This window comes from Muscardinus avellanarius (assembly GCF_963383645.1).
Source record: "Muscardinus avellanarius genome assembly, chromosome: 20".
Taxonomy (NCBI): Eukaryota; Metazoa; Chordata; class Mammalia; order Rodentia; family Gliridae; genus Muscardinus; species Muscardinus avellanarius.
Genome location: NC_137806.1, coordinates 16,012,766 through 16,039,060, shown reverse-complemented (window position 1 = coordinate 16,039,060; position 26,295 = coordinate 16,012,766). Strand labels below are relative to the sequence as shown.

The 26,295-nt window shown below is 42.2% G+C and overlaps 1 protein-coding gene across 1 annotated transcript in view; it reads right to left on the bottom strand.

Annotated features, from left to right (window-relative positions):
* The window catches only part of CUBN (cubilin), a gene marked incomplete at both ends in the record, with an annotated part of 282,744 nt that overhangs the window by 117,892 nt on the left and 138,557 nt on the right, over positions 1-26,295 (bottom strand). The window contains 4 exons of the mRNA XM_080716933.1: positions 385-498; positions 2,244-2,403; positions 22,021-22,190; positions 23,801-23,975. Coding sequence (XP_080573059.1) covers positions 385-498; positions 2,244-2,403; positions 22,021-22,190; positions 23,801-23,975 — 619 coding nt within the window. The remainder of the gene's footprint in view (positions 1-384; positions 499-2,243; positions 2,404-22,020; positions 22,191-23,800; positions 23,976-26,295) is intronic.

The following is a 26,295-nucleotide window of genomic DNA, read 5'->3' as shown; positions in this document are numbered from 1 at the left end:
CACCCCCAGTACAACAAAAACAAAAACAAAACAAAAAAAAAATATTTAACAGTTAGTTTTCCCTAGCCCCAATCCCACATGCCAGTCAATACAACAATCTGATATATGTTTATTTCCTGTCCAGCTTTGCTAGGCCTTGAAAATAAAACAATAACAAAAAATAAAAATTGTACATTTTACAGAGAGATGAAACAATAAAAATTACTTCACAAACAGATTTTATTTTCATGCATATCAGGAATTGAGACTTCCAAAAAAAATAAAGAAAAAGAAAAGAGGAAGGCCATGGATTGCTACCACTGTTACTCATTGTTACTCATACACTGACGTTCCCACAGACAAATCTGTCCTGGCTTCCTTCCTTGTTTATATTTTATTACTTACATGGAGGTTGAGCTCGAATTATCCAGCTGCAGTTCTGATTGTGTGGGTAGTTGGCAGGGTAAAATGGAGAGGAAATGGTATCAGAAGAGTCCGTGAGGATGTAGCCTCCGCACACTGGGGAGCACAAACACACGTGTCATAAACTTTTGATTTCTACTGATTGTACAGAACAATCATTTGACGAAGAAAAATAATGTTTGCTTATTTCCAAAACGTGTGCCAAGGAAGCTCTGTGTCAAGGAAGCTGCATGTAAACCATCCGAAAATGGGAAGACACTTTACATTTATGACACTATTCTTCAATTACAGGAAGTGGGAAAGTAGCATAGAACAACTGATTAAGTGGTTATGAGACGGATGAATCATTCCAACAAAAGTCTAGCTTTGATTCACTTACTCTGTCCACTAACACATTATAAGTATAGCGATGGCCTGTTTATGAATTACCTTTTTGATCGGAAAATAAACACTGATATAACAAGACTTCCTAAGGACGGCTGCATTGTTGTCATGGAAGCTGAAAGCTCTGTGGGAGTCGGGGAGACAGAGGATGCGTTGCCACTGAGGAGCAGAGAGGGGTCTCCATAAGAGGCTGAGGAGGGCGGTCCAGGGAGGGGCAGCCCCAGAACAGGCCCCAAGGAGGTAACTACACAGGCGTCTGTTCAGGCTGAGGTTTGGGGGCTTGATTCTGTTGGATGTTGACACTGTAAGAGCTCAGGGCTGCTTCTGGCACCCCTGGTTAACGCCTAAAGGGCCTTGGGCTTCATTTTACAGGACTTGTGGGGAGAGAACAGACATTAGAGCCTTCAATGGCAGAGCACAGTGTGGCTTTTGTCCATGACTCTGGAGGAAGATGGAGCCGGGGTGAGTGAGTTTGAAGAAGTTGTTATAATAGTCCAGATAAATACTAGTTGGGATTTTTCACCCTAAGGCAATGCCTAAGAGAATAATTACATGTCAAAATGTATTAAGAAATTGTAAAAAAAATTGGAATTACTGAAAGTGATTTATAGATACATATAGTCTGTCTTGTTCCAAAGTCTCTAGTACAGTTTTGGGAGATCTTCTTCCAGAAACTGGGCCTCAACCAGAGCTCCTTGCTGTAGAATACCAGCACATCCACTGAAATGGATGCAATGTGGAGCAAACATTACTTGATGTGAATTGTCTGAATCATCCAAATGTAAGCCAAAGTCACCCCAAAGCCAAACAATAAGTCTTTTTAGCTCTAAGTTCCTTTCATGTCTGAGAGTTGGATAAAGGGTTAATCTCTGAGAAGAGCCAGAGGAAAGGCATTGGGTGCAAAGGTCTTCAAAGAAAAACTGAGAAGCAGCGACTTAAGAACTAAACAACAGAAAACAATACTGATCCTTCAGTTGCAAAGGGCAGAATTCAGAAACGAGAGGGGCGATTACACGGAGGGGCTAGAATCAAACTCTTCATTACAAGCTAGAGTTACAATATACTGTGCATATCTTACAGTTTAGAGCACATCTCTCTCTAGTGGGAAACCTTGGATAGGTGCTAGAGAAGTGAATTTGGGTAAAAGCTCTTTTATACTGTCTCTAGTACTAGAGGCACCTTTAAGAATGATTCTGAAAACTTGGAGAATACACAGTGTGTTTGAAAGATATGCAGGTCCAAAGGAAGTCAACACCATCTAAGTTAGATAAGAATAAGGTTAAAAGTAGCAACAGCTGGAATAATTTTAACTCAGAGTTCCCTAGTTCTGTTTAAATTTTTTGTGTTAAAAAGGAAGCTATCTTCTCTTTCTGAGAAATGGTGCTATTTTACTGAAGCACCAACAAGGGTACTTAACAAAATCTCTCCCGTGCTGGGGAGACCCACAGGGTACTTGCCTTGCCTGAACTGAGCCCGGAAGCCCCTGCTCTGTCTGGAAGGGCCAGACTGAAATCTCACAAAGAGGCTGTCTCCCGACGAGGTGATGGGGTTTGTCAGGGGCTGTCTTCCACACACGTTGGCCAGACGGGTGGTGGCAGAGCTTCTGCCGTCAAATGTCTGCAAAGACAGAAGATGGGAAAACTGGTTCAGAACACATGGGGTACTTGCCTTGCCTGAACTGAGCTCTGGAGCCCCTCCTCTGTCTCAGAAAGAAGGTCTCTTCCATCTCCAAGATCTCCACAGATCACCTGTGTATTGGTGAGCTGGAGAACACCACTGATTTGCTGGATCTGGTGAAACTGGCTTTAGTTTATTATCTTGTAATACAGTTCCATGGGAATGCCTTGATTGGTTGTCATGTCTTCCTTATTTATTTCTTTATTTATTTCTTTATTTTTTTTGTGTGTGTATGTGTGTGTGTGTGTGGTGTTGGCAGTTGAACCCCAGGGGCATTCTACCTCTAAGCCACACCCCAGCCCTATTTTCATTTTTTATTTGGAAACAGGGTCTCATTAAGTTACTCAGAACCTCAGTAAGTTGCTGTAGGCTTTGAACCTGGAATCCTCCTTCCCACGTACTGGGATTACAGGTGTGCACCACCACACCCAGCGTAGTGAATCTTGTCCGAGGACAGTTATAGAGAATGAAGTAGAAATCTCTCTGCCCGCGCCAATGGCGCCTCTCTAGATGTCTTTGTAAATACTGTCCTGACCAGCTCACGGCACTCCTGCCTCCTCTGACCACAGGGCAGATCATACCCATCGCATGCACTGAAATGGTGGGTGTACAATTATGGAAACCCAGCATTTATTAAAACTTTTTGTTCATAGTGTCACGGTCAAGAAGCAAGACAAATGCTTGCTGCATCTGAATGATGCCGGTAGGATGAGCCTGATTTAGGAAACTACCTCATTTTTTGTTTTAGATGTATTGGGTCTGTCTCTGTTCAGTGTTACGCTGGGACTTACCTGACCCTTGAGATACGCCAGTGTCTTACAGATCCAAAATTGCTACGTGGGTTTGTGAGATTGAAGCTTAGTCACCCATTTGGAACTCTGTGTCGAGTGTGAATTTCTAAACACTTTTATGTATGTCAGGGAGATGTCCCTTGACTTTGGGTGACAATAGCAACTGCCCTTCTTAAAAGCTGGCTGTGATCCAGTTACTGAATTCACCCTTCACATACACATCTCATTTCATCCTTCGACCATGGCTTCATTTTTAAAAAGAGGGCAACAGATGCACGGAGACCCTAGGACATGTGGCCAAGTCATACAATTCCTAAGAAGGATCAGGTCACATTGGACCAGATGGCTAGGTTTTAGAGCTTGGAACTGAAACTCATTTCATTCACTGCAAGGTGTTGATTGAAGAGAGACACATTACCCTGCCAAATACCAGAATGGGACTGAAAGTATGAATTTAAAATATGACTATTTAATCCAAAACAAATTGCTATTTATACTTCTAGAAAATCTTGGGGTGGGCATGATGGCACACACCTGTAATATTAGCTATTCAGGAGACTGAGGCAGGAGGGTTGCAAGTTTAAGGCCAGCCTGAGCAACTTAACAAGACCCTGTCTAAAAATACAAAATAGAGAGAAGGGGTTCTGGGAATGTAACTCAGCGTTAGCAGTAGAATGTCACTGGGTTCAATCCCCGGGTAGCAGAACAAAAAAGAAAATCTAGGGAAAAATAGAAAGTTCAACAAGCTAGCATAAGCTTTAAATACCTAGTGATGAATATAGTCAGTGTTTTCTTTAACATGAAAATATGATTGGAATATTATTCACAATTTGAATTATACAAATACATGACTCAGATATCAAGAGGGTCTCAATTCTCAAAGGAGGACGAAGCTGAATCGTGTGGACTTGCGGTCCTGGAGCAGTAGCACTTCTCTCCTTTTTCTCCCCCCGCCCCTTAATGTTGACATTTTAAATCTATATCTCCAAGAAGCGAAACTTGAAAACTGATTTTTATTTAACAAAGATTGGCTAAAAATTATGTTTTCTTAATCGATGTGAAATACAGTTTCTGGTCCATTCTGACCACCTCCTCTGGAAACTCTGAACATCTTAAGCAGTAGCTGAATGACATTTAAGTGGCCATTACAGCACCTCTTACTACATTCTCTTCAACTTACTCTCAAATATTATGCTGCTGGCTTAATTGATACCTTTGTTTTAGTTTCATACCTTCCAAGGCTTCTAGCTATAATATCCCACGGGTTTAGTAGTCATCTGTTACTATTATCTTAGTTTAATATCAAAGGATAACAAACCTGAGAACATCTGGAGTTTCAGAGACTGGGGAAGATAGCACTTGACTTGACCAAGGCACAAGACACCTGCTTCTCTCAAGATGACTTAATTCTTTATTTGTTAGAACGATATTACTCAATTTCTTATACTCTTGGTATGCTGGTTTCTATGAAGTTTATGAACTTTCTACCCTTTTATTCAAGATCACAGCATAAAGGCAAGCCTTTTCTAGTCATGTTTATTTCTCCCCAAATTCAGAAGTCCAAAAAGTAAGTATATATCATTTTTATTATTCTAAGCCCTTATTTCTATTCCAAGTAACTGCAACCCTCTTAAAGGGAAAGGAGGAAATAAAGTTAAAAAAGAAAAGTAAACTAGGAAGTCGATGCAATAAACCTCAGAAAGTGACACGAATGTGCCATTTTGGGGGGATCCTCTGGAAAGGAGACATCATCTAAAGGGACTTCAAGCTGGGCGTGGTGGCCCGTGTTTGTAATCCCAGTACTTGGGAGGCTGAGGCAGGAGGTTTGAAGGTTCACCTTCAGCCTCAGCAATTTAGTGAAGCTCTTTGCAACGGAGTGAGACACTTTCAAAATAAAACATAAAAAGTACTGGGGGTGTAATCCAGAGGTAGAATACCCCTTGGCTCGGTCCCTAGCACACAGTACAGGAGTGCGCAAAAGCAGGATCGCAGGCTTCTGGGTCTTCTCCCTCCTCTGAAGTCCTGGGATTGTGGGACCTCTGCAGAAATTCATCAGGCCATGGTGCAATTCAAGGAACGGATTCAAAGGAGTCTCCAGTGTCCCTGAATTGAAGTTACTCACCAACAGCAAGGCAAACGTGTGAGCATGTTATAATCTTATGAGCACCATAACAACACCCTAATCTAGTTTGCAGCACTGTATGATTGTTTTAAATGGAGAAAATAAGCCAAGTGTACTATTAAATATTAGCTTATCCAATGTAAGCTAATAACTTAAAGGTTACAGTTAGCAAGCAGCAGTTTTCTTGCCAAATTTGATATCATGTCACTTCTCTTCAGAATGCTTGTGATAGTTATTAGTTTATATATATATATATATATATATATATATATATATATATATATACATATATATATATTTGTCATTTTATAAAATTCTGAAACCTCAGACTATCAATGTGGCATTCTTTTTTTCTTTTTTTTTACTGTATTTGGAATATCACTTCTCTAGAGAGTGTTTTTTTTTTTTTTTTTTTGGTGGTACTGGGGTTCCTGGAAGCCCTTCTACCTCCGGGCTACACTCCCAGACCTATTTTATATTTTTGAAACAGGGTCTCTTATGCCAGCGCGGCTGGCTTTGAACCTGCGCGATCCTCCTGTCTCCGCCTCCCAAGCGCGGGGATTACAAGCGTGCGCCACCACGCCCGGCAAGAGAGTGTTTTTAATACTTGTAATATTAAGTCAACATTCTCACATTTAAAGTTTTAATCTGCAAAGTCACTAAAAAAGAACTCCAATGAGCCGGGCATTGTGGCACACGCTTGTAATCCCAGCATTCGGGAAGCCGAGAGCAGAGGACTGGGGTTCGCGGACAGCCTCAGCTATGTAGTGAGGTCCTCCGCAACTTAGCGAGACCCTGTTTCAAACAGAAAACCTAGAACAGGGGGTGTAGCTCAGAGGTCGAATGTCCCTGGGTTCCATCTCCAGACCCGCAAAAAAAAAAAAAGAACTCCAATGAAGGAAATATAAGAAACATTGTTCCAACTTATTTAAAATTCTAAAGTCATGAAAACTATCAATACACATTTTCCCTTACTTTTACTCAGTTCTCAATCAGAGCTAGTGAATTGCATTACTATTGGGCACATGTATAATATATTCATAGAACTTCTATAATTCTTACAAAAGTCTGCTGCCAAGCATTTTCTCTGCCTAAGAATTGATTTTCAAACCTGTTGTATAAGTAGTAAATGCCACAGCAACATATAACCCAAACAAACCAAACTTTGTACATCTCAATTTGCTTATTCCTAGATGACACTCATGAGATAAAATTTTGACATCTGATCCACATAATAAAAGTAGCTCCCACCCTTGGAAGTTCCAGCTACAGCAGCTTTCAAAACCAGACAGGTCTAGCTAAGTGATAATCTAATTTCCACGGACAATTTAATCAGTCCTTATAGAAATTATACAGAGTTTTGACACTTTGCAAAATAGAAGCACACATATTTGAAATACCAAAACTTAACTTTGCCACATAAAAATAGGAGACCTTTTCTTAAGTATGAACTTGGCATATAGTAGATAATAAATACTGAGTGTATCAGTGAATAAATGACTAACATCTAACTGCTCATGCTGCTTAAGAACAAAGGACAGATGTTGAAAAAACAACCTTAGTTGGGAAAAAGTGGTCCTCTCTTTCATGGGGTAGGTTGTACAAAGCACAGTAGTGGGTCACCGAGGCTTCCCAGCAGGAGAGAGGGCAGGCACGGCTGCAATCTCTGCAGGTTTTCCACATTCTGCTCCCAATTCCAAGGCGTGGCCAGCCCTCCGCGCTGGCTTCCAGGTGTCTTTACCTCCAGATGGAGGCAGGAAGCGATCTGAGGGTGCCCAGCGGCCCCAGCCCAGAGCTTCCCTGAACGCTTGACATGGACGGTGCTACCGGATCCCTGCGCGCCCTGAGCACCAGCCAGCAGTCGATGGATTGTCACACTCGACATCTCAATACCTTGAGGAGATTTGGGTAAATGTCAACCACTGCCAAGGTCAACACATGTTGGCCTCGTCACGCGTCAGGTGACAGGTGAAGGAAAATTTACAGCTCTGGAGATCTCTGTTCAGAGTCCTGAGAAATGGAACTTTGAGAAAATAAAGGGCCCTGGTAATGGGAACCCTTTACCTTCCCATGTACATCCTGGTGGGATAAATGTTTCTATATAAAAGTGTGCATACTTAAAAGTTAGTGGCAAAATTCTTTTTAGAGGGAAAAATAGACTTTATTTAGATAAATACCTTCAAAACAAAAATATACAAATAAGATTGCTCCCTTGCTCAGGGAGGAAATAAGCCAATTTATTTGTTATTTATTATTATTATTATTATTATTATTATTATTATTATTATTATTCGGTACCAGGGATGGAACCCAGGGGCATTCTACCTCTGAGTTATACTCCCAGACCTATTTTATACTTTATTTGAAAACAGGGTCTCACTAAATTGCTGAGAGCCTCACTAAGTAGCCGAGGCTGGCTTCAAACCTCTGCGATCCTCCTGTCTCAGCCTCCGAAGCGCTGGGATTATAAACGTGCGCCACCACGCCTGGCAAATAAGTCAATTTAATGTGGAGATTAAATGGTAGTTACAAGATAAAAAGCAGGATACAAAGTCATGAATAGTATTACTTAAACTATGCATGTTAATATGTGTATGTGTGTATAGGCAATAAAATAAAATTTCAAAAGTTTTGTCTTTATGGTAATATTAAAAATGTCATTAACTGCAGGGCATGGTGGCACATGATTATAATCCTGGCATTTGGGAGGTGGAGACAGGAGGATCATGGTTCACGGACAGCCTCAGCTACTCAACTCAGTGAGACCCTGTGTCAAAAAATAAAAAGACTAAAAAATAGGACTGGGGGTGTAGCTTGGAGGAAGAATGCCCCTGGGTTCCGTCCTCAGTACCACACACACACACACACACACACACACACACACAAAAAAAAAAAAAAAAAAAAAAGTCATTAACTGGGATATAGTAGATAATAAATATTTCTTATATCCTATAGTTTACATTTCGTTCTTCTTGTTGTTGTACTGGGATTGAACCCAGGGGCATTTACCAGCCGTATTTTATTTTTTATTTTGGAACAGGGTCTCACTAAGATGTTAAGGGCCTCACTAAGTTGCCCATACTGACCTTGGCCTACAATTCTCCTGTCTCAGCCTCTCAAGTACTAGGATTATGAGTGTGTGTCACCACACATCAATGTGTAGTTTGTAATTTTAATGAGAGTGATAAGTTGGGCCCCTCCCCTCCCCCATGTGATCTCCAAGCAGAAACAGAAGGCAGAACCCCGGAAGCCAGAAGCAGAGATATCGTGAGACTACAGGTGCCGCGAGACATCCTTGAGATCGCAAGACTACAGATATTGTGAGAGAATTGGCATGCCTGTAAAACATCGGTGCCTTCCATCCACCACGTGACTCAGCCGGCCATTCAGGACTAATGCAACTCTCCAGACACGTGGCCTGTCGTTCCCTTCCCCCATTGCCAGCTGACTCCCTGGAGGGTGCCAGATTGGGTCCAAATAAAGCAGCGGTCTCTGATAACCCTGTTGGTGTTTTTATCTCCCTCCTAAACTCTTTAATTTCAACCTTTCAGAGAGGAGCACATAAAACCTATAAATAAGATCTATATTAAATTTGCTTATATGTTTAGCCATTCAGACATGTGATTACACAGACCTGAAAGCGCACTCACTATCATGTGATCAGCAGGACTGTAGTATGGAAACCATGTAGATACTAATGCTGCCTCTCCAGCCTGCAGGAATGTATCAGATTTAACGAATATGACTTCTGTTTTAAGATCTCCAGAACATTTATTAGTTGATGTGTATCTACAACTGGACCCCAGCCCTCTGGTCCCAAGTTTCATGTTCATAGAGCCAACTGCTTACCTGATGTTGTCTCTTCTATGTTGCAAGAGCATGGAAGTGAAATCCATCTCCGCACCCCTGTTCCTGTATCCCTCCTCCTCCTACGTCTCTTGCCTCAATAAATGGCAGAAGCAGGTTTCCCATTGCCACCTTACATCTCTTCCTCCCGCCGCCAGCACCGTGGGTCACGTGATCTGCCCGTTCCCTCCGATGTCTCTCTGGGCGCCTTCTCTGCTCACCCTTAGACCCTCCTCTGGGTAGCTAAATGTCCAGATCTTGCCCAGGTCTCTCTGTACCGCTTTAATTGGAGTCCCTTCCTTAATTCCGTCTCAAATAACTGCCAGTATGCCACATGCTTCCTAAAATGTAACATAAAACACAAAGGGAAAGCCTAGTGTCCCTATGCATTCTTTTGGTCCTGGGAATTGAACCCAGGGGCAATCTGCCTCCAAGCTACAATCCCAGCCCTTCATATTGTTTTTGTTTGTTTGTTTGTTTCTTTGTTTGGGTTTTTTTTCAGAGCTGGGTATTGAACCCAGGGGCATTCTCCAAGTTACACCTCAAGCCCTATTTTTTCTTCTTTATTGTAAAACAGGGTCTCACTAAGTTGTGCAGGGCCTCACTAAGTAGCTGAGGCTGGCCTCGAACCTGCAATCCTCCTGTCTCGGCTTCCCAAGCACTGGGATTACAGGCATGTGCTACCACACTAGGCATCATATTTTTAGTTTAACGGTTTCTCCCTAAGTTGCTGAAGGTCTCATTAAGCTGCTGTCCTTGAACCTGCGATCCTCCTGTTTTAGCCACCCAAGTCCTGGGATAACAGGTGTGTGCCACCATGCTTGGTTTTTAATTTTACTTGATAAAGGTAAGCAGCCACTGATGGCTTTGCTTAAGAACTGAAGAGCACGCGGTTGATGTGGATGCCGGGCCCAGTGTGCCAGCCTGCAGGCCCCTCTCTGCTGCGATCAAAACCTCAGCCTGATTAAATGGCTGATCGCCAGGCGGAAATGCCAGCACACGCAGAGCGCGCAGCTCCTGAGCGCAGGGGAGGAGTGAGCTTCAGCGTCCTCGGCCACACTCGCCCGTTGGTTCTAGAGACAGGGGCATTTCCCCCAGAATACAAGGTGGGAAACCATTCCTGCGTCCATCTCCTCTTTTCCTGTTTTATATTTTTAAATTTCTTCTGTTCAGGGATGAAATAAGCCAATTTACTGTGAGGATTAAAATGATCAAAGAACAGAATAAAAAGAAACTGTTTTAAGACAAAAGCAAAATACATAACATATTTTACAGGCCCAAGGCAGGAATAATGCTGCCTCATCTTCAAACTGAGCTTTCTGTGCAAAGAAATGAAGGAATGTACGCAAACAAGCCTTGATTTTCATTTTCTACCCTATTACTTTTTCTTTCTTACTTGAATCTCCTACAAAGTATGAAAATAATGAAATTATGGAGTGAGGAACTTTGCTAACATGATATATTAAAGAATGTATAAAAAGTAGAATATGTTTTAAGATACTTTAAAATTTTAAGTAAAATAAAATGGTCTGTGAGGAGTGAACAATGGACTATGGATCCAGTCCTGTGTAGCTAAGCCTCACGATTTTATTTATTTGCCTTTTGTGGGGTGGGGATTGAACAGTGACATCCACCTCTGATCTACACCCCCAGCCCGGCTTGTGTTTTCTTTTTGAAACAGGGTCTCAGTAGGTTGCTGACAGTCTGCCTATGTTGCTGAGGCTGTCCTCAAACCTGTGATTCTCCTGTCTCAGCCTCCCAAATTCTGGGATTATAGGCCTGTGCCACATGCCCAGCTTGTATTTCTTCTTTCTTTATTTAAGGTTCATGATTTTTAAAAATAGTAATTTGATATCTTTAATATGGTATTAATAGTAACAGAAGTAGTATTAATAATAGAAAAACTAGTAATCACACCTAATATGTATCTGTTTAAGACACTGATAAGTATTGTAAATATATTTTCTTAGAATTAATTGTTCTTTTTTTTTTTTTTTTCAGTGGATCTGGGGCTGGAACCCAGAGGCATTTGACCTCCAAGCTACACCCCCTGCCCAATTTTTTATTCTTTTTTTTTTTTTTTTTGGTGGTAATGGGGATGGAAACCAGGGGCCTTCTACCTCGGGCTACACTCCCAGACCTATTTTATATTTTATTTGGAAACAGGGTCTCTTAAGCCAGTTGAGGCTGGCTTCGAACCTGCACGATGCTCCTGTCTCGGCCTCCCAAGTGTGGGTATTACAAGCGTGCGCCACCACGCCCAGCTTATTATTCTTTATTTTGAAACAGGGTCTCACTGAGTTGCGAAGGGCCTCACTAAGTAGCTGAGGCTGTCCGCGAACCGCGATCCTCCCTGTAATCTCCGCTTCTCAAATGCTGGGATTACAAGCCTGCGCCACCACGCCCGGTCTGAGTTAGTTGTTCTTACAGCTTTACTTTGCAGTTGGGAAAAACTGAGGCTCAGAAAACATAAGTTACCCTTGGTCACACACTCAGTAGTGCAGAATACTACAAATTCGATCTTTTTCACATCTGATCAATTGTCATTGAACCAAGAGAAAAGGTAAAATCCAGTGTTTCCATTTAGTTAGAATACCGAATGAGTCTCTGCAGCTCAATGAGATGTTCATGGTCTCCTAGAAAGATAATAACAGGAGATCAGAAAATAGGAGGCAGCTCTTCCCTTCATTTATATAGAATTGCAACAGCACATCGCTGTAGTTTAGAGTCTTCTCCTGGGCTCTCGCAGATTTCAGAGTGGCTGGCATCTGCCACGCATTCCATTTCACTGAGCATGCCCGGGAATCCCCGCATGGCTGATTAGGCAGGATATGAAACAAAGAGAACAGTGTCTTGGCCAAATAAATCAACTCAAAGTTTATATCCCTAAGCTCAAAACGTGGGTCTGCTCTTGAATCTCGCTATAAATCTCTACTTTGCCTTTTTCTGGTCTAATTGCAATTCTCTGGTCTAGCGTGGCCTCTTTCTTCATCTAGGCCCTGTCCTAATTTGGCTTTCATCCTGGTTCTTAACCTTTAGTCAATTTTAAGGTCAGTTTGGCAATACATATCACCTGCTCAAAGTTGCCTTAGAGCTCGTCGATGTGAAAAAAATGTGGTGAAGGCAAAAATATTTAACGCGCAAAAAGTATAATTCATATTGAGATGCAAAATCAATTTGAGAATGGAGAGCTCATGAAACATTTCCATGTGTTATATATGGTAGTAAAGCTGATAATGGAATTTACATCTTTTGAGTTTGAATTGCTCTGAGATAGAGGAAATATTAAATTACAGGGAGGGGAATCCCTCAGGAAATTATCCAAGCTGTTAAAATCATAAATGTGAGGAAGGAAGGAAATGAAAACATTGCTCATTGCAGAGACTGTTCCTAGGGGCCGGGAGCAAGGAAGCATCGGTTTCCTCCGTGGGTGATATTTTCCAGGTCCACTGCTCTCCAGTTAAATGCGCAGACAGATCCACAACCACCCAGCTCAGGCCGGGACTTTCTCACTCCTGTTCTGTGGCTCCATATCCTAATTCAGCCTCCACATTTCTAGATTTTGTATATAATATTGGGGACTGAACCCAGGGGCATTCTGCCTCTGAGCTACACCTCTAGCCTTTTATTTTATTTTATTTTTGTGGTACTGGTGTTCCTGGAAACCTTTCTTCTTCCGGGCTACACTCCCAGACCTATTTTTTTATATTTTTATTTGGAAACAGGGTCTTTTAAGCCAGCGCGGCTGGCTTCGAACCTGCGCGATCCTCCTGTCTCCACCTCACAAACGCAGGGATTAAAAGTGTGCACCATCACGCCTGGCTTATTTTTTATTTTTAAACAGTCTTGATAGACTGCTGAGGTTGGCCTGGAACCTGTGGTCCTCCTGTCTCAGCCTCCTGAGTCCTGGGTTACAGGTGAGCGCCACCATGCCCAGTTCAGCCTTCACATTTCACAAAAGACTACAAACTCCAAAAATTTGCAGTTGTTGCAAGCAATCACTGAAAGTTTCTTGGAAATGTTGATATGAAAAAAAAATCCAAGAGTTCTATTTTACTTTCACAACTAAATAAGCATTTAAGGAAATTCTGAGCTGAGAGGTGAACAAAATCAAACCCATGCCCACAGATAAACAGCTACAGCTTCCATTCGATTCTTACTTTGCTTTGGGCAGCACGTATTGATTGGCATAGCTATTGGTGATTAATTTGGCATCTGAATGCAAAATGGTTAAGCAGGTTATCAAAAGCAAGCCACAAAATAAACTTTTTTATTCTTTCTTATGGTACTGGAGACTGAGCCCAGGGACATTCAATCTCTGAGCTATACTTCCAGTCCTATTTTATCTTATTATTTTTATTTTGAAACATGGTCTCACTAAGGTACAGAGGGCTTTGCTAAGTTGCAGAGGCTGGCCATGAGCCTGCAATCCTCCTGTCTCAGCCTCTCTAGTACTGAGATTACAGGCATGTGTCACCATGCCCAGCACAAACATTTCATTTCATTTCATTTCAGTACTGGGGATGGAACCCAGGAGCATTCTACCTCTGAGCTACACCTCCAGCCCTATTTTTTATTCTTTATTTTTGTTTTAGTTTAGTTTTGTTTTGGTGGTACTGGGGTTCCTGGAAACCCTTCTACCTCCAGGCTACACTCCCAGACCTATTTTATATTTTTATTTGGAGACAGGGTCTCTTAGGCCAGCACAGCTAGCTTTGAACCAGCGTGATCCTCCTGTCTCCGCCTCCCAAGCACGGGGATTACAAGTGTGTGCCACCACAGGCTTATTCTTTATTTTGAAACAGGGTCTCATTGAGTTGCAAAAGGCCTAAGTAGCTGAGTCTGGCGTTGAACCACTATTGCAAACATTTTAAAGAGACCATGCTCTTTCAAGTAGTTTTAATGGACCCTAACATTTCTGTAGTGTAGACTAAAGGAGGGAGGAAAAAATGAGAGGAAGACAGAGAGACAGAGGGGCAGAGATATTTTTATCATGAATTAATTTATAAAACAATAAATATTTAAACAATAAATATTTCATTGTCTCTTTGAAGCCCTGAGTTCTATTATTTTTGTTTCTTTTTGCTCTGCTTGGAAAACTATTCATGTTTTAAAAGAAAACATCATGGCTGGGTGGTGTTTAAAAAAATAAACCAAAATAGAGATACTGAGGCATGTGCCTGCCCTGTTCCACCCTGTCTGTGCCTTGGTGCCGGACAACATGAACAACAGATTTCTATTTTGAGAGAAAAGGAGACCTGGGTTTTTTCAGTTCAAATCAGACACTTTGCTTTCTTTTCCCTAGATGGACACAAAAAGCTTCAGAAAAAAAACACAGTTCTGAATCATGTGCCCCTTCTCCCCTTTTTTTGTACTAGGCTGTTAGCCCTACTGTACATTTCCGCCTAGTGAGGGGCTGGATGGGCCTGTGGTCTGCTGGCTTTTATCTGTGCCTCGCCGGTTCTCACAAGGCAGACATTCCATTGAGCTGAGCAAGGAGGATGCTGAAGGCAGAGGTCAGGAGTCTCCGGGGACCAGCTGGCGCTGCTGAGCCGCCTTCTCCTCTTCCCGCTCCTCACTGAACCCCTCCAGCATTCCTCGGTGATCAGTAAGAGCGTGCGGAGCTATAGGAATCGAGGGCTCAGAAGGGGCTAATTAAGCAATTACACTGCCTGTGCGAGGGCACCTTAATGCTCATCTTCGTGAAGGGGAGCATAATGGAACCGCTTTCTTGTGCTGACCACACAGAACCATCCCCAACCAGTGAATCCCATGGCTACGTTAGCAAGAAATACTCACAAAGCGCCACTCCAGACAGCCTGAGATTAATTAACCAGCCACTGGAAGGTGACTGAGCAGAGAATGCAAACATATGATTGAATGTGCTGAAACCTGACTGTAAGTGGAGCTCTTTGATTAGCTCCCCGCGATGCCATCATCGTTTTAGTACAAGTCAGAAAATTCAGTTTCTCTCCTTTTTTTATAAAGCAGCATGAAGCTATAGAAACACACCTCTGCGATGTTATCTAAGTCCTTCAGTGGGCATATTACTAATAGTGCCAGGGAGTGAACTGATGACAACACACTCCCGCGTGTGTGTTCTGCTGAATTTTCACCAAAGCACCGATCACTGCAGGAGCGGGGATGATACTAAGCCATGTGTGCATTTGTTTCGCCACGCATCTATTAGGAATTCTTCATTAAACAGATGGGTGTCTTTGGGTACAAAGACTACTGCTGTGATTATAGGAAAGGGGAGGGAGGCTGTTATTGCTGTTCCACTTTTAATTTTTTTATTAGTTTCTTATACTTGTTGAATTGTGTGTCCTTTATTTCCAAAAGTAATGGCTTAGAGTCATCTGTAGGCTTACCCTGCCTCTACTTGGGACCAGTGAGGACTGGGCAGACTATAAGAAGAGATCTGTTTTGTATATTGAGAGGAGTATAGAACTAGACTCCTACCCAACGCCCAGAGTACTTGTGTCACAGAGAGTGAATCCTAGTGGCTGCTCAAGTCTGACTTTGACCTTGAGATGATGCCACATACCACCTGGCCCTTGCATCCACACATCTGCACCTTGTTCTCTTCTTCCTTCTCACATACACGAATCTTAACTAGATGCTATTCCCTAGATCTTCTCCTTTCTGCTTCGGTTCCCCAGGTACTCATTTTTATAAATGAGCAAACTAAGAACCATAGAGTAAATGACTGTGCCACACCCAAAACTAGAACCTAGCCATGTGTGAGACATAATTGGCATCAATGATTGAAGGAATGGATGAAAACTAGTCCTGACTTCAAACAAGAACTCTTTCCATTCCATATTTGAATTCTAACACTTTTCTTTATATTAATAACTGAAGTCTTGGTTTATTAGAAAGAAAAGTCAAAGTGGCTCCAATATAACCTGGTTTTATTTTCTCCCTCTTTCCCTACAGTTTATCCTTTATTCTGCTATCCCATTTCCTGTAATATATATATATATATAGTACCAAATGTTTATTTTTACTTTTGGAAATATATGGTTTTTATTTTAGTGTTGATCCTGCTATTAATTTCTACCTAGTCCTGACCTTACCCTTTCTAGACTTTAATTTCTTTTAATAAGGAAATGACACTAAATGATCTCTAATCTGTCCTCCTCTAACTATTAACCATAAAACTGTTAAACTGATCCTTCAACTCTAACAATCCAAATTGTTACAGAAGTTTCTTTTAAACACAAGCTGCCTGGTCCCATCTAAGCATAATTTACCTGGGTATTAAATGGTACACTTGATCTCTATTAAAAATCTCCTGAAACATGAACATGATCTGACAACATCATTGGCAGCTGGTTATTTTTCCCTTTGCTAATGACTCTCTCTAAGCAACAGGACCAAGAAATTAACTTGAATGCCTCCAAAGTGAATGACTGGCTTTGTATGGACATCACTGCAAAGATTATTATAAAAGATACTGGAATTTCGGGTGCATCTCACATCCAGTGTCTATCTGGTCATCAAGATGGAGGGCTGGTGCCTCCATCCCTGCCTTCCTGAATCCCTGGACAACAAACTATAACTAGGATCCAAGCTTCCAGCCTTGCCAGGGCATTACTCCACCTAGCTCCAAACCTCCGCAGATCTCCATCCTTGTAATTGGGTCCACTTGGACGACCACACAAAAATTTCTACCCCAATATACCTATCCATTTTTTTTTTGGTACTGGGTTTTAATTCAGAGGCATTTTACCTCTGAGCTACACCCCTAGTCATATTTATTTTTTATTTAGAAACTGGGTCTCAGTAAGTTGCTGATAGCCTCACTAAGTTGCTGAGGCTGCAATCCTCCTATTTCAGCCTTCCAAGTACTGGGATTATAGGTGTGAGCCAGTATGCCTGACTACCTGTCCACTTCTTTCTTTGTTTTTTTTTTCTTTTTACATTTCTTTATCTTGTTGTAAAGGTCGCTTTTAACTTGTAGAAGAAAAGATAACAATTTATGCAATATTCAGCATAAGTAAAGTTATAAATTAGAAAAAATCATATGTTAGTCTGTGTGTTCCAATTTCCCATTCTAAAAATATACGCTGGAGAAAAGACAGCCTTTTCAACAAATGGTGCTGGGAGAACTGGCTATCCATTTGTAGAAAGATGGAACTAAACCCCTATATCTCACCATGCACAGGAATCAACTCGAGATGGATCAAAGACTTAGAAATTAGACCTGAGACTGTGAAGTTAGTAGAGGAGAGCATAGGCTCAACACTACAACATATTGGCACAAGCAGTAACTTTCTCAACAAAACATCCAAAGCTCAGGAAATTAAAGCAAGAATAAATAAGTGGGATAACGTCAAACTAAAAAGTTTCTTCTCATCAAAGGAAACTATCAATAACCTAAAGAGGAAGCCTACAGAATGGGAAAAGATCTTTACCAGCCACCAATCTGATAGGGGGCTAACATCCAGAATATACAAAGAGCTCAAAAGACTCTTCAGTAGCAAAACAAACAACCCAATCAAGAAATGGGCAAATGAACTAAATAGACACTTCATAAAGAAGAGATACAAAGGGCCAATAAATACATGAAAAGATGTTCTTCATCACTGGCCATCAGGGAGATGCAAATCAAAACTACACTGAGATTCCATCTAACCCCAGTCAGAGTGGCAAGCATAAAGAAATCAAACAACAACAAATGCTGGCGAGGATGTGGGGAAAGAGGAACTCTTTTACACTGTTGGTGGGAATGCAAACTAGTTCAGCCACTATGGAGATCTGTGTGGAGATTCCTAAGAAAGGTGGGAATAGATCCACCATATGATCCAGCTCTACCACTCCTGGGTATCTTTCCAAAGGGGTTGAATTCAGAGAACTACAGCAACATATGCATACCTATGTGCTTCCCCCAAAGTTTACTTAGCTCTTTTCTCTTCAAAAACTTTTCATAAGTAACCACATTTACTCCCATGACTTTCACAGGCACCCAGATCCCAGAAATTATCCTTAAATGCTTATGCCCACCTCAGAACCCATCCTGAGTCCTGAACTCATAGACTTTAAAACTCAAAAACTTCCAATGAAATTCATTATAGTTTATCCCTTTACTGAGCTAATGGCATCATCTCCCACCCACCACATCCTTCAAGCTATAGTCTTATCTATCATCTCTATCATCCACCCCTCCCTCATGTAATTAGCCTCTAAATCTTGGTGACTACACCACCAGAATAGTTTTCCAATATGGTCCCTGCTCTCCACTCCCATGGTCACTAGCCAGTACAAGGCCTCTGTTGCCTCTGATCCAAGCTCTGCCCATAGCTTCCCCAAAAGCCTTTATCCCAACTTTCTCTTCCTTGACCAACTCTCACCAATTTGCCTGTTATCACTGTAAAATGTAGTTCTGAATAGGTTATTTCTCTATTTTATAGAAAATTTTCACTGATCCCATGCTACCTGTAGGATAATTTCAGAATTCTCACCAAGGCAGAAGTTTGTCCAACAGAGATGTCTTTCATCACCCTTGATCTTTGTATGCTCCCAGCACCCATCTACATGCCACATTCAAGTCTGTCCTTGACTAGTCCCAAAATCCATGTGCTATTTTTCCATCATCTCCTTACAGCCTCTCCTCCTGGCCTCACTGCCACATTCTACTAGTGAATGAGATTGTCACTTAAATGTCACCTCCAGTGTGAAAGCTTCTTGGCTTCCAAGCCACAAATAATCATTCCTGTCTCCTCCTCCTCCTCCTCCTCCTCCTCCTCCTCCTCCTCCTCTTCTTCCTCCTCCTCTTCTTCCTCCTCCTCCTCTTCTTCCTCCTCCTCTTCTTCCTCCTCCTCCTCCTCCTCCTCCCCCTCCTCCTCCTCCCCCTCCTCCTCCTCCTCCTCCTCCTCCTCCTCCCCCTCCTCCCTCCTCCTCCTCCTCCTCCTCCTCCTCCTCCTCTTCCTTTTCCTCTTTCTCTTTCAACAGTGGTCTTCCCCCCAAAGTTTATCTAGCCATTTTGTCTTTATCATATCCTCCTATAAGTGACCACGTATACTTTCTCCTCTTCCTCTTCCTCCTGTCTCAGCCTCCATGTACTGGGGTCACAGGCATGTGCACTGTGCCTTGTCTCTTGTAGTTATTATGAAGTGTATTGAGTGGTAGGTATACTAAGTGCTAGGTGCTATACTATGATAAATACTCACAAGGAAGTGCTTCTTCCCCTGAAAGATTTGAGAACAGAATCTTGATGAGAAGCTCTGACTCTGGCCCCTAAGCCTCCCAGTCTCCCACACCACCTCCTTCTCCCAGTGCTCTCTGAACATACCTCCCTGGAAGCACCCCCAATCATCACCAGCAGAAGCACAATTACAACCAGCACAGACTGTGTGCTTTCTACATGAGTGCAAGCAGGTCCTCTTATTCGCTCTCCTCCAGTTAATGAAACTGAAGCTGAAAGATTAATATTTGTCCAGGCTCCATGGCTAGAAATGGCAAGGTCCAGTCTCAGCCCAGGTCCATCCCACACCGAAGCTGGAGTTCCTAGCTATGGCATCACGGGGACTCACACCGCGGTGTGGTTCACGTTTCACCAATGTCCTACACAAGTGTTAGAGGGGCTTGCTCCTCGATGCCCCTCCTGACCACTGCTGGGGTCCTCCCACTACTTCACACAGGATTCCCCAACACTGACAGCTTCTTTGGACTATTACATTTTGTATTTTGCCTTATATACTAGACTGGGCTCCTCCTGCCACCTGCCTATGGGTTTATTTTCCCATCTCCATGCCTTTGACCAGATCATATTTGAGGTTTTGCTCCCTCTCTTCCTCTCACTTGTTTCCTCTTGTTACGGTGTGTTAAATCAAGCCCTGCTGCATGCACGATATGGCAATAGCCAAGAGAAAACTGTGTATTTATATCCTATGCAGATGGAAAACCTTCCTCATGACAACAGGAAGGAAAAAACACAGACACAATAGATGTGCCTTTGACCTAGGCTTTGGTTTGGGCACACATCATATATGTTGAATTCTATAGATAATGAATTTTACCAAAGAGAAAAAGCTGTACCTGGCACCATGCAGACTAGGGAAGGGAGGATGTGGTGGAGAAATGGCTGCTGCAGGCAAACGTATGAGCAGACAGTTTGTCTCTGACCTATCCCAACTTCTCCTGAAGACCATTCTTTGGCTTCAGTGTTTATTTTGTCCTTACTCTCCAGGGCATTTTAGGAGAGTGTAAAGTTGCTGCCTGCTAGTGTTTTTCTTTCTTCAAACCAAATATACCATGCCATTGTCTCTCTCTCTCTCTCTCTCTCTCTCTCTCTCTCTCTCTCTCTCTCTCTCTCTCTCTCTCCATTAACACATAAAATATACACCAATAGACGGAACTACTTTGAATTTTTTTAAATGAGATGTATTGAGTTAAATTCAAAATACAGAACCTAGCCAACTGGCATTTATTTGTTTAAGAAACTGCCAGGAAGCTAAAGTGGGAAGATCTATTAACCAAGAGAATCTGGTTTATATTTGACTGAAACAACTATAAATATAAATGAAGCATGGAAAATGTTTTGTTAGAGTATTAGCAGCCAAAAAAGTTTAAACTGAAAACACAAAGGAAATCTCATTCACTCCTATATTAAGCAGAAAATGTTAGTTTCAGTCAAGAACATATTAAAGTTGCTTATAGTAGCAGAAATATTTTATCATCTAACCAACTAATAGCCCACATCCCTCTCTTCCACCCATCTCCTGATATATTCTGTTCTATCAAAACATTGATTTGTCCGAGTAACATCTCAAGATACCCTGATCTCAAGGAAATCAGTACCCTACGAGAACCCCAGAAACAATAAGAATTGAACTACCTATGATAAATCTATTCCACTATACTTTTTAATCTCTTTATCCAATCTTGGCCAATGCTATGCAAGTGGGCTTTTGTAGAAAATTTTCTTTTCTGATTTTAAAAAAACAAACACCAACCCAGGTGTCCATCAACAGAAGAATGAATTATTAATTATGGCATATACACACAACAGAATTCTACTCAACAATAAAGAAAAACAAAATTACATCATTTGCAGGAAAATGGATGAACCCGGAGAACATTGTGTTAAGTGAAGTTAGCCAGTCACTGGGAGCGAGTATGCTTTCTCTCATATGTGGGAGCTATGGAGAAATTGGGATACCAGGGGAACTTTAAATATGGGAGGAGAAACTCCAGTGGAGCGAGGGACGTGGTCTAGGGACGAGAAGGCAGGGAGAATTAATGAAGGAATCACTTTCATGACATTATGTATGTGAGGATAACAATTCAACCTCAATTCTGTGTATGGGGAAGGGGTGGGAGTGAGCTGGAGGAAAACCCACCAAGTGCTGTGTGCATCCCTGTCACTATCGCTGTGAACTCCATTGTGATGTGAGACTAGAATGCACCAGTAAGAGCACTGAAACAAACAGAAACAACACACACACACACACACACACACACACACACACACAACACAGAAACAGCTAATACTGTTCTTCCTTTCTCTGATAAAATATTCAACAAAGTGGGCTGTAGCCACTTTTTGACAAAGAAGTAACAAACATGATGAAAATCAAGAGTGAAAGAACAGAAACAGGGCCGCTAAACAAACCTGGACATTATCTCATCCTGATTCATTTCTAGGTAAAAATTTTAAATTACTAATAGTTGACTTTCTGATTAGTTGACGCTAAAAACATCCCCAACTAAGGCCTTCATTCAATGTGTTCATATGCTGATGTTTTGACCCATGTTTGACCAGAGAGCATACTTGAAATTTTTGTCACTTACCATAATACAAGAGTCTGGTGATTCGAGGTCAAAATCAGTGAAGTTCAAGAGAACACGGTAATTTTTTTCCACTCGAATGACCCAAGAACAGTCAGTGTTACTCCTATAATGACTGGGATAGTTTGGAGAATGAATCTCTCCACGGGGAGCTTGGAAAATTCCACCACAACCTGTAAGTGAGAAACCCAGTTCAACAGTTCAACAGGGGCATAAACGACTGCATTTCCTAATAGTCTAGAGAAATATATTACTTGCTCAACTATAGTTTAATTTTGTCTGTGCTAAAAGCTTTGGAGAACTGAGTGTTCACATTAACTTATTTATTCCAACAGAAATAAGGAGGCATGTGTACTACTAAAAAAAAATGCTTCAAACACTTTACCAATGCCAAAAGTTATTTATGATAATAGGTGCAAATAAAATCATGTCGTCACAATGCCATAAAATATCTTTTAATTATTCTCTAAAATACAGCATATTATAAGAATAATCTTCTCCAAAGTATTTGACAATCTAGTAGTATATAATTTTTTTAATAATTCCATGTCAGCTGGGCATGGTGGCACATACCTGTAATCCCAGTACTTGGGAGGCTAAGACAGGAGGATTATAATAGCCTCAGCAACTTAGTGAGACTCTGTTTCAAAATAAAAAATAAAATAAGGCTGGGGGTATAGCTTAGAGGTAGAATGGCCCAATGTTCAATCCCTAGTACCATCAAAAAAAAAAATAATAATAATAATAATAACAACAACAACAACAATGGTGTTTGCTTTTAGAAATTAATAGTCTAGCTACAATGCAATGTCTTACGTCTTTAACTCCTATTATGTTGTCAAATGCCTGGTAGTGCAATGACTATGCTTATGACCCATTATTCCATTATTTATGATAATATAAAACAATAATAGAAAACATCAAGCCTATTTTCTAATAATGGAGACTCATCTGGGAGTAACGTAAACACTGTGTGCATGTATAAAGTCATATATAACTTCAAGAGGGATTTTCATCTACTTGCTCTATTATTTGGAGTTGAAGAAGCCAGGCCAGCAGGCGGCCGGGGTCACAGCTCTGCCATGGCCTTGCCAACTGGGGGATTCAGCCAGTCACTGACCACTGAAGTCCTGACTTCCTCACTTGTAAGATGAGGAAATGACAGAACTCCCTCATAGTGTGGTCGTAAGGATTGAAAAAGATAGTCCTCATCAAGTCGTTAGAAAAGTGCAGAGCACACAGAAAACATCCCATAAATATTGCTGTTATTAGTAGTTGTTTAAACCAATGTCTATTCAAATGCTTTTGCTATAATTTGTAATTTAAAAATAATGAAATGGGTAATTTATTCAGACTTTCTCAGATCTTGGGCAGGAAGTACTATGTAACAGTCATTTCTCAGAACTGACAAATTGAACGTTTACAGTTTTTGCTTTTGCCAAGAATCCAAAGGTCTATACTACTGTCATGAGAAAATTCCCTATGTATTGATGCCCGAACCGGAGGCTGGTGGCTAAGTGCAAGTTTCCAGTGCACAAACAAGTCCATCCAGTCACCCTAACTCTGCGCTCACCATGGACTTGCGAATGTGTCACGTACCTGGAGACATTTAGAAGTTTGTCACTTTTTTTTAGGAAAGAGAATATGCCGAGACAGTATTAGCCATTTGGAAAGTCATAGAATCGTCAGGGTGGGTAGCCTTCACACCTTGCTCCAAGCATCTCCTACTATGCAGCAAGGGCTCAGCTTTAATGCTTTATGGCCACTTCTGTTTCTCACTCACCTCCAGGGACTTCTTGCCATGAGGCATTGAAGCCTCTCCCGTGCACGGTGCTGTCGGACTTGAATCGGATGACCAGCTCGTTTCCAGTGCTTGAAACATGCATGGGGATCACAGAGGCTCTCTGGGCACACAGCTGGGTTAATCTGGGAGAGTGGAAATCAGGCCCTCCATAGATCTAAGATGGGGTGTGGAAACATGACATGTTAAAAAGATATATTTGAGCAGTTTTAGCCCTTCCCCTAGCTCCTTTTGGCCACCAACTCTTGGGTTCTATTATGAGAGATTGACATCTCAGCCTCCCTGGGTGAGAATGAACTATTCACATGAGCTGAGCTTTCAAAGGCACTCCCCCTGCCTTGGGAACACACACGTTGAATTGCTCGTGGAATGCCGGCTTGTTTCATCAGCCAGAACTTAGAGGTGGAAGAACTTGATTATTTCAGAAACTTCCCTCTCTCCCCTTTCCTTCTTTTTTACATCTCTACAATTTTCTTCTTTCATCGCAGATAATACAGTATTAAGCCTGATTTTTCAACTCATACAGGCACATATGAATAGTTTTAGTAGAAAACAATTTTGTTTATAAAAGTGGAGTTCACAGAAAGCCATTGATTTTCCAGTCATAATTTTATGAATTTCCATCTACCCTGAAAAATGAACATTTTCCAAGATTAGGCATCAAATATAATGGAAATACAACTTCTCAAAGTGTGTTCTGAAGTATCCTAAAGAAGGGAATGCTAATCCAGGCATGGTGGGTAATGCATGCCTGTAATCCCAGTGCTTGGGCGGCTGAGACAGGAGGATCTAAGTTTTGAGGACAGCCTTAGCAATTTAGTGAGACTCTCAGCAAACTAAGAGAATCCTGTTTTAAAACAAAAACTAAAAAGTGTTGGGGGTGTGGCTTGAAAGCAGAATGTCCTGGGTTCAATCTCTAAAAAAAATAAAAAAAATGAGGGACAGCTACAGCGCCTGCTGTTCCCATGAACCCAACCAAGAGCATTCACTTTTTTTTTTTTTTTTTGGGGGTGGTACTGGGGTTCCTGGAAGCCCTTCTACCTCCGGGCTACACTCCCAGACCTATTTTTACATTTTTATTTGGAAACAGGGTCTCCTAAGCCAGCGCGCGCGGCTGGCTTCAAACCTGCGCGATCCTCCTGTCTCTGCCTCCCAAGCGCGGGGATTACAAGCGTGCGCCACCACGCCCGGCGAGCATTCACTTTGGAAACTAGGGGTATTCTACCTCCAAGTTACACCCCCAGCCCTTTTTTTTTTTTTTTTTTTTGGCAGTTCTGGAGATGGAACCCACCAGAACTGGGGTGGTTCCCTGAAGATCCATCCCACTGGCCTTCAGACCTCCTAGGCTCCTCCAAATTTGGCTCACTATCTGACAACTATCCAGCAACCCAGTGACCTTCATCAGGCCAGGATGCCCTTGGTCTCACCTCCAGGAGGCCTCACACACTGGTTTCTGTTTCCCTGGGACCCTGCCTATCTAGTGTGAGGTGGAGGGACGATCAGACTCAAACAGAAGACACTGACCCACCCCACATCTTTAGGTCTTGTCAAACTTGAATTTGTAGGGAAAAAAAGGCCACTTTTTGGAGAGAGTATTCAAGGGTATTGGGATCCGAGTCCTTCACTATACTTGCTTAACTTTGGCCCCTGTAAACAGCTAATCTATGCTCAGGGTCAAAGCCAAGGAAGCTGCTCTCTGGGTGAGGTCTGTGCTCCGGGTCCTGCCCCATCCCTTCTGGAAAGCTCTTTGATCTTTGAGGCCCTCCAGGTCCTGGCCCACCCTGCATACTGTAGGGAGCCACTCAAGTGTCCTCTGGGGAGAGAACAAGAAGCCTGCTTTGGGGGAGGAGCACATGGTTTGAATTGATAATGCTTTCTTTGTCTGATTACTTCCCCCAGCCATGCGGGGAAAGGCCAAAATGAATGCTGCTGCATTCCCAGAGGGCCAAGCACCAGGGCTGTCACTGCAGAGGAATGGAGCTTGCTGACCCCTCCGGTTATTTTCATTAGGAGGGGCTGATGTTTGTGCAGCTCCTCTACACACACACACACACACACACACACACGCACACACACGCACACGCACACACACACACGCAGCAGAAGCAACACTGCTGTTGGTTTGGAGCAGCCTTACCACTTATCAAGACTTCCCTCCTGCTAGTGTGGGAGCGCAGTCCCCCGAGCATGGAACCCACAGCATGTACTGCTCATCGTCTGAGCCCAAGAACTCGCACATATTTAAAGAGGACACTGACACTGAGTACCAACAAAGAAAACCCACACGTCAGCAAAATGCTCTGTTTTCTCTGCTCCTGCATCCCTGGAGATCACAAACATAATGGGCATGAGTCGGCCGGGCATGGAGGCCTATGAGGAGAAGCACTGCCCCTTGTGACATTCTACGCAGGGAGCGGCGCGCTGGCCGCACACACGCGGAGCCATTGTCCTGGCTTTTGTGCCAAGGAGTGGCTTTC